This window comes from Calonectris borealis, chromosome 6 (genome assembly GCF_964195595.1).
Source record: "Calonectris borealis chromosome 6, bCalBor7.hap1.2, whole genome shotgun sequence".
Classification (NCBI taxonomy): Eukaryota; Metazoa; Chordata; class Aves; order Procellariiformes; family Procellariidae; genus Calonectris; species Calonectris borealis.
The window spans coordinates 32080265-32096879 of NC_134317.1; the positions used below are offsets into that span (position 1 = coordinate 32080265).

The 16615-nt window shown below is 46.5% G+C and overlaps 1 protein-coding gene across 1 annotated transcript in view; it reads right to left on the reverse strand.

The window, feature by feature from the left end:
• Positions 1-207: 207 nt before the first annotated feature.
• The window catches only part of PLCL1 (phospholipase C like 1 (inactive)), a 209374-nt gene continuing 192966 nt past the window's right edge, over positions 208-16615 (reverse strand). The window contains exon 6 of the mRNA XM_075153593.1: positions 208-1970. Within this exon, the coding sequence (XP_075009694.1) occupies positions 1788-1970 (183 nt within the window). The 3' untranslated portion in view covers positions 208-1787. The remainder of the gene's footprint in view (positions 1971-16615) is intronic.

The following is a 16615-nucleotide window of genomic DNA, read 5'->3' on the forward strand; positions in this document are numbered from 1 at the left end:
AGAGAGAAAGAGAGCATTTAGGGCTGGATCTGAACAAGTATGGCAAGTTTTACTGAAATGGTTTTTAAGGCATCCGAGTTATAACCTTTGCAATAATACAGTCCCTATTAGAGCAGGACCTCCTCTCAAGCAACTTACCCACTCTAACCCACCTTTATCCAAGTCTCGCTGATTACCTTCTGTGTTAAATCACTTTAAAACCATGGGTCAAAGTTGTTTCATAGCTTTACTCTCTCAGTAATGTGCAACATGAACATAATAGTGTTATTAAGAAGTCAAAAATAACTTAACACAATAGCTATATAAGATTCTCCAATGGTCAAACTTTCAGCAATTACTTTTTGTTAAGTTCAGAAAATTAGCATATTTGTTAATCAAATTAATTTAAAAAGTAGCTTTTCAAAATAAAAGCAATGCTTTAAATAAATATAGTCTTTTTTATAACCATAAAACACTTAGTCCTGTTAAAGGTAACACAAATACTACACTCAAGCACAGTACTTAAACGATTGAAATGAATGCTCTGAGCATACATGAGCTGGACACTGGGAGGGACGAGGATGCATTGCTTCGTGACATTCTGCGTCTCCTTTCTACAGCGGAACAAAGAGGCATCCAATTCTCATAACTACCCTAAACAACTGACATGTGTCAGGATATTTGTAACTGCTGCTCAGAAATGCTGGTATCCTGTTTTTTTCCCAAGCTATTTCTCTTCCCTACATCTGTAGCAGTTCTGCAGCCTTGCTTCAAATTTCTAGCACAGCATGATTCTTAACCGCAGCAACGTAAGGCCAGATCCTGCTTGCTTCATCCAACTGACTTCAACATCTAAGCAGAAGGTGGCAAGCGAGGTCTGACCTCTCACACCTCTTGCAGCAAAGCTCACAGTTTGTGAAATCTGTAAAACCTTCCTTCCGATACTGGCACCACTGGGTGTTTCAGAACGGCCTGAAGTTCACCTTCAGAGTTCATGATCACCGAAGGATATTCACAGCTCTCCTCATAACTACGGGGCTGACTAGCTATGTTCATTACTACACGAGTTAATGCCTATCAGCAAAGACTGTAGCTGTCCTGCAGATCTACAAGGTAGCAATGATTTACTGCAATGAAATAAATCAGCTAGTTCTTAAGTTAGTACGTGCTATCTGGGTGTATCCTGAAGAGCAGTTTGCTAAAATTCAGTGAAATGTACACCTCAAATCTAATCATAATCTATCCAGCAACTCTGACCATCTAATATCTCATTTACTTGGTTTGAATTGTTCATTAAAAATCACGTTCAGGATCTGCAGCAAACCACTGTTTTTGCCCTCACAAAAACAGCTGTCCGTGACATTTGTTGTTGTATTTTGTTTGTTTGTTTAAACAGCGTAACAGTAATGTAACCTATAAGTTAAATGATAAAAGCTAGAGAGTAAAATAAAGCACAAAACTGATACAAGTACTCTCTATTTGTTTTGATCTTCAGAATGAACAGGCCTATTCAAAGATGACAAAGGAATAAATTAGCAAATGACTAACGTAATGCATGAAAGGGCATCTACAGGATTTGCATGTGCGCACACACACACGCACTTGCATACAGACAGCTTGGCTTCATTAGAAATCTCACTACCAGAGTTTAACTTAGATAAATAAACTGCATTAAAATACTGACATTGTGAGGATTTTAATACTATCAACACCCTGTAGAGGGCATTCCTGTGTGAATTTCTAAATGCTTTAAAAAAATAGTTTAGAGTTATTGAAATCTGTGACAAATGCGACAGCTCTGCCTCCCCTCACAGCCTCCCGTTCTCATCTCCGGTATCCTTCTCCTGTATTGCCTCCAGGCACCGTTTTGACTTGGCGTCTGCGTGCCCGCTTCCAGTTTTGCTCAGTCCGCACGACAGGCACGCCAGCTGGATCTGCTTCATGTTCTCCAGGGCTTCGTTCTTGGCGTTCTTCAGGAGATCTCCTTGGCCCTGAGGATGCACAGACAGACATGCAGGAGAGAGTCAGGGATCACACACATCACTCGGGACCAAAAGCGGCAATACTGCTCTCGTGTCTCTGCCGTATTATTCGGTGCCGTGGGACAGGATCCAGGTCCTGTCTCAAATCCTCTCTGCCCCCCGTGAATGCCAGCTCCCGGGGAAGGGACTGAAGCCCCTTTTGCAGCCTGGCACCTGGCTCGGTGGGGAAGGCAGCAGCCGGCACAGGGAGAAAGGTGAGAAGGATAGGCACCAGACTCCCATCCCCTTCCAGGACCCCCTGGGAGGTAATTTGGGCCTGGTCCTGAGGAGCCCAGCACTCCCAGGGGCCCAGCCCCATGGGGGAAAGCATTTCCTCTTCCACAGTCGACAGCGAGGACCTGCCAGGGACGGGGCAGCGACGGCACGTGGTACCCCCTTCCCCGTGCCACTGCTACGTCCTTGCAGGAACACCCCTGGCATCAGATCCCACATGGCAATGACAGTATGTCCCCAGCCGGGGGTCCCCTATGAGCTCCGAGACCCTGGTTACCCACCCCTCCTTGCACCTGGATTTGGTACCCAGCCTTGGGCCCTCCTTTAGCAGAGGCAGGCCAAACTGCGCACTTGTAAGCAGCAGAGCACCCTGCAGTGCCACGCCGAATCCATCTGAACCATTTTGTTTGGGACCTTTGAGCAGGCGAATGGGAATGAGAGACTTGATGAGCAAAAGCCTGCTTCTGTATCTTCTCAGAGCATGTAAAGGTGAGGTGACTAACAGGATGTCAATCCGATTTGTAACTATCAGGAAAAATGTTTTACGTGAAATTTGTATTACGGAGTTGGTGTTCAGAAATGCCAAAATGAATATTTATGCAATATTGATATATCAAGTGCCGTGAAGCGACAAGGTTCTGGTGCTAGAGGATACAAATAAATAAAAGCCAGGAGATGCATCTGGTTATTAAAATTCAGTACCACTAAGAACCTGAGCTGCTCTTCTCCTAATGTCACCCGAAGTACAGCTTAAAGCACACCACCGGCTGCAGCCGGTTATACGCATATTCAGAAGGAATATACCTCCGCTGACTGAAATGTCACATTCGCATCCCTGCAACCTAAGCTGGCCTCCTGTGAACCACAGATGCTTTGCGGGGTCTCAGAGGAGACAACAGATATTACAGCAGGAGCTGGGGCACACTGGAGGGGCGACTGATCACTGACCCTCCTTCGCTTCTCAAAACAAACCAGATGTGTTGGACGAGTCACAGCGTGACACCTTCCAGCAGTGGGAGCACCTCTCTGCTCCCCCTTTCCCCAGAGGTAAGAGGAAGGATTTATCCCACACCAATGAGCACAGCTCCCTTTTCGCCAGCGCCTGGCACCGGACTTGCACCGCCTGAGTCCCCGCAAACAATGTTCACAACGAAGAAACAATGGTGGCTTGCAAGTCCCGCTGCACTGGTAAACACCACGTGGGAAACCACATCAGCCAGGGACGGCAGCCCGCGCCCGGGAACGTGACTGCCTCATCTCCTGGTGGCATGAATTTGTCCCTGCTGCACAATGCAAATCGCTACCCAGATGCTGGGAATCCAACTCAATGCGAGAGTAACAAAAAGCACTGGGACTGCGCGAGCGGCTCTGTGCTGTTTGGTATGAAGCTCTTCTGAAGAGATTTGTATCTCGCAGCATGGCAGTTATGGGAATACACAGACAAATAGGTTGGGATCCAGTGAGCAGACATGGTTTGAAAAAACAAAACAAGAATAATTTACGCAGCACATATTTCACATAGCTGTGATCTTACTTTTAGGACAGAGGTTGAGCTTATGGTTAAAGGCAGGAATCCAGGAGCTCCCTAGCTGCCTCGAGTGCCCGTCACGCCCCGGTCTCCCTCTCTGTCTGCAAACCGGCACAGGGCATAGGCAAAGAGATCCAACAGCAGTATCATTAATGACATGATAATGTTATCAAAAAGGGTGGTAGATTCTTCATTACACAGATGCAGTTTTAAATAACTTGTTTTTAGGATTAAATAGACCCAGCTGCAGTGGGGCTGCTGCTGCTTCTTATCATGCATATGGAACTGAAGACACCAAAAGCTGCACCAACGTGCAGACAATATCGGTGTGATGATGCTTTGCAGCCTCAACTTCTCTAAGTCAAAACCTGGCACTATGTATTCATGCACAAGAACATAAAAAGCCCCTTAGCACAAGAAACAACTCAAAATAGACATCCCTACAGCACCAAGAACAACTAAGCCTGAAATCTGGGAGAGCAAGTGCAACAAAGAGGTAAAATGATGATGATGAAGGCCCAGTCCCCTGAAGCACCTGGCATCATCTTAGTTGGGGTGTCTGAGGAAAGACTTCCAGGAGCATGTCCTCTACTGTGGCATGGCCATCATCTCCCCGGGCAGCAGGAACAATCGCCCACGCCGTGCACAGAGGAGGAGGGTTTCCCGTCATGCAGCAGCACAAGATGGATACAGCTCCTTAAGCTGACACAAAGAGCTTCAGCTGAGTCTATGTCACCTTCTTCATATTCTCTTCCTTCTCAGAGTGAGGGCAAAGCACGGAAATCTTTCTCAGAGTGGCCCCCAAACTGGGTCTTTGCCTAGGGACTCTCCGAGACACTCATTTAAGGGAAGCTACTTGGGATTTGATACACCCCCACTTGGAGGATGACAGCCTGAGTCTGCTCCGCCAAGACTCGTATCTGAAGTCCCCAGAGCCAAGGGACTTCACACCCCGTGTGAGGGTGCTGAGCTACCCGCTCTCCCTTATGCATATTCCGATATCACATTTAAGTAACCAGGCAATTCAGATTACAGGTTTCATCTGAGGCAATGCATGACATGTCTTCGGGTTCCAAGAAGAACGCTCCTCCTGAGCATACTTCCAATATTTTGAAGACATTCTTATTTTACAGTGAGCTAAAAACAGAAATGGACTTGTCAAAATAGTGCAATTCCATTCATGTGCAGACCAATTGATTTATGTCTTAGGCTCCTTATATTTTTTATTTTTAAACAGCTGGTTCATTTGAGCAAGCGGAAGGAGCAAAAATGATTTTGAATCATCTGTCACAAGAAAATTAATGACAAACCAGCCCCCTCTGACAGAGCTGTCATATTTCTAGAGACACCATCAAAAAAAAAAAAATCTGTGGGCATGCTCTGTTTGAAAAGCCATCTGTTTGCTTTGAAAAACTGGCTGTGAGCATAATCCACTTAAGAAAAATGTCAGCAAAACTGTGTCAACACCTTAACGAACTAAATACTGGATAGAAGCTGGAGTAAACTTCAAAAGTATGATCGCATTGAAACAATCTTCTAAATCAGTCATTGTGATCATCTCTGTGCACAGAACAATCCTCTTCGCTCTTACAAACAAAGCATCTCTCTTCCAGACAAAGAGAGATCACAACGGTCCACATCGGCATCTATCCATCTACCTCCCTTCTGCTATTGAGATCATCACCCTTCCTGAAAATAAATACTGGTGAGAAAGGTTAAACTCAGCATTTGGCAGGACACTAAATTAAGCCAGAAGAGATTGATCAAGTGTTCTACCTGAAAAACTGATCAAGGGGACCATTTTTATTTAGAGTTAGGGAACATTAAATGTCAGGTTTCATACACGTAACTACAACTAACTGCGGAGCCTCAGCACAAATTAGCATTACAGTACAAATAATGCAGCTTGTCAAGCAAGTGTAAGATTATAAGCCCTTACCTTGACAGGCTAATACTACTTAGAAAACAGGGATAATCTGACATGGCTTGAAATAATGCTCAGTTTCAGTGACAACCCATGAAAGGCTTTAAGAAGCATAAGTAGTTCTAGATAGATGCTGGCAATGGCCACAGATGAGACGAATTCTGTATGTTGTTTTTTATTATTTAATTTTTTTGCCAAATCAAACTCATAAGTTTTTATGAATTAAGACGACAGCTCATTATATCCAACAACAACCCAGACTCTGAGCTTGGGGAAGTGAGAGGAGGAGGGGGGTTAGGTAAGTGGCACCATTTTGTGTTCAACTCCACAATATTTTTTTTGTTTTAGATGTTGCATATATATTTCTACATAAACATAAATATATGGGCGTGGGTATGTACATTAATAAATAATTGCTATTTCTATTCTTATTCTTTCTAGGAAACGCCCTGCGACATATAGGTCATGACACACTACAAGCTCTGGGTACCCACCGGTACTGGGGACCCCAGCTACCACACAGGCAGGACCTGAAGCCCCCGAGCTGGCAGCTGCCCGCACCAGCATCAGGGGGCTGCAGGAGGACCCTGAAGGCCACCGCTCGGCCTATGCAGAAGTGAACTGCACCAACAGGTTGCCCCACACAAGTGCCTTGGCTTTGCTACCGGCAAAGTGGAAAATCCCGTGTTGAGCAATAGGGCCTTCCCGGTGTTCAAAACTGGCCGTGTTTTCAGGGAGGCTGAAACAGTGGCTGCGAAGGCCTTTTTGTAATCTGCTGCTTGCTAGAGCAGACGGTTGCTTATCTCCTGGCAGACACGTTCTGACAGCACATTATGGGAGCTTTCCTCTCTGCTCCTCAAGGGCTGAGTAAACAAACAATAAATAACAGAGGTCTTACCGCCCATGCCACATCACACTCATATTACTGTTATTTTTTAACTTTTTCTCAAAGAAACAAGCTCTTACATTATTATTTAATCACAAAGTAAAATCTCCAGAGGCTGCCAGTGGCTGCCAGTGGTTGGCTGAAAAAGCCAGACACGGCCAACTAAAATAAGCACAAGCATTGCGTCGCTCCACGTTTCAGAGATAACACGGGTAAGGTAACGGCACCAGCAGTCAGTGCCGAGGGACTCGGAAAGCAGAAATGCTGGAAAGCTGCTGTGATATTTGGATACTCTGTTTGGAGGCGGCATTTACCACCAGGGGTGCATTTTCGAAGTTCATAGTGGGACTTTAATCGTGTTTAATAATAAGGAGGCACACAATTAAATGATCGCACATGGCTTTGAAAATGTAATCCTGAGGAGGAAATCATTAATGAAATGATCAGACGTATTACAAAAAGCAGGTATTTTTCCATGCCTCCTTCAAAGTTAAATGTGGGAACAATTGATATGAATTTGATTATGATACATCCACATTTCGGAACAGAGTACTCCAAAAACATACAGACTATTTCTGTAATAATGCAGACTTTAAAACCCCACCATTTTCATTATTACTGCATATTGTTTGTCAAGAGCTTTGCTTTATTCTCTGTGATAGAGATCATAGTGCACATGTTGGCATGAAAAATTACTGTACACCACGATTATGCACAAAGCGTATAATCACTTCTTGCACACTGAAAAATAAAGGATTGCAAAAATGCGTTACCCTACAGGAAAATCAGGGGCCAACCGTCACTTGCCAATTTATTTTAAACCCTTGCATAGGAGAAATTCACTTCCTGTCAGGAAAATAAAAAGGCCACGAATATAAAAGATGGTACTTAAACGGCATCCTTGTGCCACTGGTCTATCATTTAGGGTCTGGGTTTTGGGGGTTAGCTTCCCACACACCCAATTCTGAACCAAATGCAACAGCTTGTTTCCACCTGGCTGAAGCCAGCACCGGCTTTGCCACTGAGTAAATCGGGCGATCCGACCGAGTCCTCTCTGGGGTCTGAGTCACCATGTTTCTCAGTATTTGCTAGTAATTTCAGATGTCAAACTGAACATCTCATTTTGGTGTATCAGCATGTTACTGGCAGCTAGAGACCTTCTCTCCCATTGCCCAAAGCAGGGTCTAGCAAAAATTTGCAAGAAGGAAACAGAGCTGAGAATCAATTATAGCACATAGAGAACAGATCTGAGATGTATGAAAAATAAAATATCCACCCCGGGAAAGGCAATCATCATCATATGAAGTGTTAAATCTCTGTAAGCAAGAGCAGGAAAGAGAAAATATTGTGGAATAGATTGACATGTGCAGCTTTGACACAAGGTTACGTGATAAAAACAAGGTGAACATGAGTTTTCAGATGAACGTTAAAATTGAGTCAAAGGTTGTGCCAAGCAACGAGGTCAAAAGCTCTCGGAATGATCTGCTCAACTCACCGTAGGCAGCAGCTGGGACACCTAGGACAGGAAGGATGAGGAGGAAGACAGAGAGAAGGAGGAGGAATAATTACCAGGAACATCCTCCTAGTATTTCTCTATCTAGAGTACTCCTTACTTCATCCTTTCTCCATTTACTTCATGAACCAGCCATACAGATGCTGGCTCCAGGCTTTCCTACCTGTCTCTCATTACACAGGGGCTGAGCGGGTTCAGAGAGCAGAAAGAAACTCAGGAAAAGCCCAGGAAAAACACCAGGAGCGCAGACTGACCTTGGCTGCACTGTATTTCCCAACTGTTTTACTACTTACGCAGGATAAAAAATCCTGTTCGCACCTGATATTTGCGCAAGTCTTGGAAATGAAACCACACCTGCAAGCAACACTGGCAGCCTCGAGGGCGCTCACCAACTTGCCAAGACCCACAGCCCTAAGGTGACGTATCCCAGCCAGCAGCCTCCTGCCAGCAAGCACCTAACTTGAGGACAACTGCTGGGTGAAGAGCTGAGGGGTAACCATCTCTGCAAATACCGTTTACAAAGCACAGTCTCTTTTCCTGTGCAGTCAGTTGTAAGAGCAAGAGAACACCCCCAGCATTACTCCAGGTGCTTGGTAAACTCCAACATGTGGCAACTCCAAAGCAACCTGGCCAGGAGCTCCCTGTACAAAAGCAGAAGGGGCTCTCAGCAGTTCAAGGGAAAGCAGGCAGGAATCGGGATTACTGCCCCTCCGCAGAGCCCATTCGGCCCTGGCTCGCCCTGAGCACCCAGCAGGTTCCAGTATATTAGTCCAGTCCTCTTCGAGACACGGATCTCTGCAACCACAGTAGGTGTTCAGGTACCACAGCAAAGGGACACAGAAGAGGTTAATAAAAAAGAATACATAAATAATAAATAGAATAATTAAATAACAAACAGAGTAAAGTAGGATTCAGAATGGCCCTAACTTGTAATACAGATAAAATCTTAACCTCACTCGTGGCTCTAGTGTGATTACTCACGGTGGCCACAGGCTAGACTACTCTTAACACACACAATGGTTTTATGACTGCAGACGGGTACTCCGACCCAGGGATGGAGCCTGATGCTAAAATTGTAAATGTGGTGCGTTAAGAACAATATCCGGGTTACCAGTTCCATCTGATTTTAACTACTTATATTTAAACTCCCAAACTAGACCAATCTGCCAGTTGTTCATTATTAGGCTGTCCCATGCAAGCCCCAAAACTTTTTAACTGATTCCATTTGCCATTTGGGTCTCACCCCAAAGGTCTGCATTGGAGAAGATGATTAAACAGGGATCTACAGAGGTGTTCTGCATCAGCCTGGCTGGTTTTCTAGGAGGCTAGTGGCGGTCCATTGCACAGCCAGCAGTCAACCCGCAGCACAAGGGAGCGACGTGAGTGGTTGGGAAGAGGGAACGCCTCTGCTGGTGTGGCACCAGCAGCTGGAGTGGCACCTCCTTGAAAAACACCCGTGGCATTTTTCGCCTTCTTTTCCAGCTGTTGGAAAGGTGCAGTTAAAATCTAAATGGCTATGCTGGATACCGAGAGACAGCCCCCTCAGCACCGCACTCGGCAAGGCTCCCCAGTTTATCACAAAACCGCCAGCCCATCACTTGTAGATTCCCAAATCGTGGGACTCAGCCAAACGCAAACCGTGAGGGCAGCCTGGGAGGTGGAAATGAACAAAACACCTCTCTCATACAAGGAGAACCTCAAAAACAGTCATGCAATTAGCAAAAAAGCAAATACTTAGAAAAACTTCTGATTCTGGCTGCTGGCCTTGCCAGCGCAAGTATATCGCTGCCTTGTGCAGCCATGGCAACTTAGGAAAGAGGGTCTGCATTTGTAATTTCTTACAGGGTTTGCCTAATGAAATAAAGGCGAAGGACATACGTGGCCAGCTTGCTCCCTGAAACACAGTCAAGTGTCCTCCTAAACCTTACTGGCCCTAGACCAAAGTCTGAGAAGGAATTAACATCAAGTATTTGCTTGAACGCCTAAGTGGCAAAAGCACTCATGCTGTAGCCTTCCCTATTGATCTTTAAACAGAGCTCTCCACTGAAATCCATGAGCTCTTGCAAATCAATCGCACCGTACGGCTACTAATCTATTCCTTCAAGCAGGCATTTTACATACAAAAAGAGTGGGCTTTTATTTTCATTTTTTTAAAAAATGCCTCTTGCTTCTCTCTCATCTGGGCGTTAAAATTAAATTACCTTATATCAAGCTGTCAAAAACAATGAATGTGAACATCGACTGTCTGTAACTATGTTGCAGCAGGAATTTGTTGTCAGAAATAATGGCATTAATTTGATGTTAGCCATGTGCTGAGCAGTTCAGCTGCTTGTGTGTCTCTCAGGCACTGCATCTAGCAGACAGTTTACAAGCACAGCCACAAATGTATGGACTCTTGCTGTCAACCCCTCCACGCTAGGAGCCTGCCTTTTTTCCAATTATAAGTTTGAAATCAAAGGGTTGGCCGGGATCCCAGGAGTGCACAATCAATACCAAGAAAACCCCACATCATTGAAGAAATTAGGGCACTATTTACTTTTGATACACAGCCATGAGATGGAAATCAAAGCTGTATGTCCAGGCATTTATTTCTTAGTCCTCCTTTGGTCACAAAACCCAATTCCCCACATGTACCAGCACCAGCTGGTAACTCCAGTAAAGCCCAGAGAGTCCCAGAAAAACAAAACAAGGGGAAGAAAAATGAGGCAGAAAGCATAGAATTTTCTTGCATTTCATTTTTCTGAGTAAAGGGACCAGCTGCAGGAAAAGGTATGTTTTGTATCTAACAAAACACCTGTGCAAAGCAACCCCTGAGTAAAACATTTGGCTGGGAATAGCTGGCACCCCCCCACCTCCCTGCTCCCCCCGTGCCCTCCATGCTGACTCACAGTCACCCAGGCTGCAAGCCACACGTCCTTCATCGCAAGCGTTGGCAGCAAAATGTCCATTAAGTTCATCAGAACCTGGAAGGGTTTACTGACCATCTCTGAGTTGATTCTGTTTTGGCTGAAGACAACAGGCACCTGTGCTGGTTTGGGGTTTTTTTTCTGGGGGGGGGGGGGGGAGGGGGGAGTGTTATAGGAGATGTAGCACAAACACTCACTGCTCTCCTTAGACTACTGCTTAGGACAACAGCTACAAAAAAAAAAATACCTGCAGCTGTGCTTCATGCTAACTGAAATAATCTAATTAAGATGAAATGAAATTACGCCAGTCGGAGCGCAGCGTTTCTGGACAGGTAGCAGAGCATACCCATGCAGTGCTTGTTCCTGCACACAGCTCCTTACGCTCTCCTTGTCTCTGAGTAACTGCCTGGCACAAACACTAATTTCTTAGCATCTATATGGTTTGCAAATCCTCCTGCTGCGGTGGCGGCTGGTAAACATCACCAGCTGACTGGGGCGCAGGAGTCTGCAGAATGCACCTGAGCTCCCCATTCCTACTCCCCCAGAGGGGACATGACACCCCTCCGGTTTGGCTGCTCTCCTCCCTTCATCCGAGGTGCTGTGGGCAGTCAGTTTCTAACCTGTTCACAAGCAGCTCAGACCACAAACAAGGTTACGCTGAAGCAGAAAGCTTTAAGCTGAGACCAAAAACTCCAAATCATATGAAAGGTTAAGTGAAGAAACAAAAAAAATAACACAAAACGCTGTCTAACTTCTAGGAGGGAACAGGTTTTTAGAAGATCCCTAAGCAAATGCTCTGATCCACCTCGTCCCAGTCGGCTGGGACATTCCCTGTCCAGGGACCAGCCCTGTCATTCTGGTCCCCTGCAGTCAAAGGCAGGTTTGCTGGTGAGACCAGCCAGTGAGCTCGGTAAAAGCAGAGCTGAGCCACTTTCTCTGCTCACGTTCCCCAGCCAGAGGTCAAAGAGGCTCCTATGGGCGCAGCGGCCATGGGCCCCGCGCTAACAGGGCTTGTTCACCTTGGGAGAATCCCAGCCTCGCCCTCCCAGGGCAGATGTGAAACCAAGCACAAACAGGAGCGGGTACGGTTATTTTTGTAAGCAGTACACTGACCCAGCAGGCAGAGAGCTACCGAAATGAAGCGTCTGGGAGGGGAGGAGAAAATCAGGAGGGGTCAGAAACAGGCATGGCTGGACATGAGAAGTCTCCGTGAAGGATAGGAATGGAGACACAAAGCAAACCGAGTGAGCCAAGCACAAAAACAAGTGGTGCAGGACAGTAGTATTCATTTACACATTCATTGCCTCAAAATGTCAATGAGGGAAACTGAACAAGCGTAATTTCCAACCCGTTACGATGCCATGCCACAGAAACTAAGAGGCTTTTTGGCAAAATTGAACTCCATTTTTAAGTCTGATACAGAAGGCTGTAGTAATACCTCCACAGTTACTGGTGAGGGTTGGAAAGGATGAATTTAGACTACCCAGCTTCAGACCACCGAGCCACCCTCTGAAGGAAACTGTCCTTCTCCTGATGCTGCCAGCAGCCTCCAGCCTCAGCCCGTTCGTCCCAGACTGCTAAATTAGGCCCTCAGGCTGAGCTGTGCAACTCTCACCACTTTTGTCACCGCTTGAAAACGTAAAAAATTTTTCAGGTGCTTTTCAGTGCCTTCACGCAGCTCACCTCCTCCCCGCTGCAAGGCACACCAGCATCGCCAGGTCACTGGCGCGACGGAGCTGGAGCCCAGGTGACACCGAGTGAGAACACGCAGAGCACTGAACTGCAATTATCGTCACTCCCTGCTCGGTCAATTCAGAGCGACCACAGCGTCTCAGTAAGGCTCCTCCTGCCAATACGGGACCAATGTCTGATCCATAACGCAGAGGATGCTGGAGAAAAAAACCCTACTATACGGGCCTTTTTAACTTACTCCTCTAAGTCTGACTGTTGTGTCTTTTTAGCATGCTCTCTCACGTACACAGCCTGACATAAGCAATGCCATGTTTTTCTTTTTGTGATCTAAAAATAAACAGAAGCTGCCACAGCAACAGAATCACTGGTTTTGTCTCAGTTTTTCTCCCCAAATGATTCCCACCTGTACCTGGGGAAACGACCCATAAGAAAGGGTCCTTTAGCTCCTGCAGGGTTCATCATCTTGTACTTGATTTCATATGACCCAGGTAAAAGAAGACTGTAGCTGACAAGAATACAACATAAAAGATCGCAGTTTCCCAATCCGTTGCTCATACGGAAAAGCTTACTTCCACCCGCAAGCACTTGGGCCTCTGATTTCCCTAGCTCCCGCACAAGTTTTTGGGAACACCTGCCACATTTAGGGCTTATGGGATCTACCAGGGTTGCTGGGGAAGAATAACTGCAAAGCTAATGCCTGGTCTCACTGAATACCTACAACTTCCACTTAATGCAGTTTGTGGCTTTCAACTAACTGTCCAAGTCCTCTCGGCAGATCCATATTGCCAATAACCATATATGTTAAGACAGAAGTCTTTACTCCGCAGCCCTCTAGTGCTGGTGGCTCCAGACTACAAAAATGAATCAATACCGCCATTGAGTTAAATAGCGTTTCATTTCTTTAACCGCAGCCCTTGGAATATGTTAGCGGGGTGGATGAACAATTTCTCTTTTCAGTGTCAGGAGGCAGTAATGGAAGCTGGACTGGCAGAATGAAACGGGGAAGGTCATGCTGGCAAATCGCTGCCTGCTGGATTCAGAGTTCCCCTGACTCCTGTACTCACAAAGTGCAGAAGTCGTCAAAGGTCCTGGCTAGCGATGGTATTATGCACATCCCGACACGTGGAGAGAGGATTCCTATCTATGCTCAGGAGGGAGAGGGGGAAGACCCGGCATTCATACACAGACATGCTAGCCCCTAGCTTCGGCAAAGCACAAGGGCCAGGTATCGCTCGGTTATAAAGTACGTTACTGGATCTGACCAAGGTGTCTGACAGTGCCAGGGAAAACCCAACCACCATCTCGGCAATGGGAGAGGAGGAAGTGTCAATGGAGCAACTGGCAGCTTTCATTGCCTCCCGAGCTCCCCCAGGGAATGAGCTTCAATTAGACACCCGTTCCCCCACAGGGAGCGGGGTTTTGCAGATGCTGGCACGTAATTCACATAACAAAAGGGGCAGTCAACTTCCCATCATTTATAAGCACTGGGAAACTGTATGTGATCCTCTGAGAGTAGCTGTAATGAGCTCAAAATATACCACAAAGGTAATTTTTAGAAGATGTTAAATCTCTTGGCACACACCAAACCTTACATTCAGACGTCACCGTTTCAGGCTAGTACCAGTCTACAGCTCCCAGAGAACGGCACAATTCAGATTTAACAATAAGCAAATGCTGGAGAAAAAACAATGTAGAAGCAATGCTCTCTTAATGTTCCCGCCATGTACAAATCAGTACCCTGGCTTCTCCCTGATACTCAACAGCCCTACACACATTCAGAAAAAATGACCGTGGGTGGAGGCTTCAGGCAGCAACTCCCTCTTGCTCCATCTCACCGTGGGCCACCTAGAAACAGAGCCCTTCGCTCAGACACGTGCTCCCTCGTACGACAGCAATGCACACACAGGCTGCCGAAAGGAGAAACTCCCCGGTGGCACAAAGACCCGTGTCTAAATGAACCGGGGAATTTAACAGTGTAGGAACACGACTGCTTTGGGTAAAAACCTTCCCAGAGCCTGTGGGTTACCCTGACTCAGGCAGGGCGCTGAGCTGACACACTCGAGCTCCACGTTCGGAAGAAAACAAAAGGAGTTTTCTCTATCCGCATTTCGTTAGCCCTGAAGCAATCACAGCTCCGCCAGATCTTTACCAGGACACACGATGCTGATTCACAACGGCATTCGGCAGTTTAAAACACGAGGAAGACAAAACACCCTGGCAGGCACCATCAGTGTCGTCTCTACGCGGGCCAGAAGCGGCAACGTGTGCTATCCGGGGAGGGACGAGATGAGCACAGTAAAAGCAAATTCTAGGTTGTAAAGTGAATTCGCTAAATAATGGAGATTAAAATACAACTGAAATTATTTAAAAATGTAACATGTCTTTTCAATAATAAATAACCATGCAACTGAATCTCCTCATATATTATTTAAGGAACATCAGGAATCCTCCAAGTTGCATAAAGAGATAACTGGAGTTCTCTAAGCAATAGTCAGTCCCTGAGTCCAAGAAAAAACATCCATTTTGTGTGTCTCGGCACATGAGAAATACCGTGCTGCCTAACTGACCCCTGAAACAACATCAACAGTGAATGTAAGGGAGCAAAGGAAAAGATCACCGAGGTCTTCAGTGTCGTGAATAATCATCCAGGCGAGGCACCACGGGACACTGCCAACCCGGGAAGGAAAAGGTCTCTCCAAGCCCCTCACTAGTGCCAGGCATTGGGGCAGGAGCGCTGCCTGGGCCACCAAGCCCAGTGCCACCCCACGGGCCGGGAAAGGACCTGGAGGAAAGGCTCCCACCCCTCCGGCACACTGCCTCGCTGCTTCAGCTGCGCGTGGCAGGGCTGGCGGCTCGGCTTGGGTTATAATACAATCTTCAACACCTCACAAAGACAGCTGCTCATTTTCTTTCTTTCTTAGTACAGCCATTGACAGATAAAAGCAAGAAATGTGTGCAATTTCTGCTGAAACTTATACTTTCATTCCAGCCCTTTTAATTCCTCTGAATGAGGTCATGTTGTCAGATTGGCACAAACAAGATTCCCAACTTCCATGTCTTCCGGGTTGTGTTAATTAACTCCGCCGCCGGATACAGCAGTCTGATATCCGTGTCTCAGATGAAAATGTCACTGTTGCAGGGGAGGGGACGGTGGCAGAAGTTGCTGAAGTTCCTATGCCACTTGCAGTTCCCGCCTTCACTGTATCCTCCTCCAAGGGATGGGAGATGACACTGACCCAGTTTTTACACCCAAGAAGTCTTCCTTTAGTGGGGAATCTACAAACATTATTCCGTTCAGTTATCCCCCCCCTCCCCAGTACTACCCATTTTCCATTACAGGCACACATACGTGCAGGAGTAGCTCCTTTTCCTCAAAAGATGAGTTCCCTCAGGGAACTTGTAATCCTACCTGCTGATTTTTCAAATAACCTCCTCATAGGTGATAATCTTGTTACTGCTCAGAGCAGCATTCGGAGAACAAACTCTCTTTGTATTCACACATCATTACCTGAATGTTATTAATTACTTTTCCAGTTGCACAGTCTTTGGACCGGATAACCCACACCCCCGAGAGAAGCTGGCCTTCACACCCAGGTGCTAAAATCCCTGCCAGGTTGGTAGAGAAGAGAGACGACAGCAGCGCAGCTGGGGCTCAGGCTGTGACAGGGTCTGCCCCACCAGCAGGAGCACAGCAGAGGGCCAGATCCCACCCAGGGTGAAGTCGGCACGAATACGGAGCGATAAACTCGTGCGAACCGCATCACAGGTAGAGACAGCTTTAGAGTCATGAGAAGTTTAATCCAGATCAAGGATGGGGGAGAATCGGATGCACGGGTAAGACAAAGAACGTGGTGGTTCTCCCGCTGCTTTAGCATGATCTAGATGATACGCACAATTGGGGCGACGCAGAGGGAAGGGGGAGTTGAGGCTGG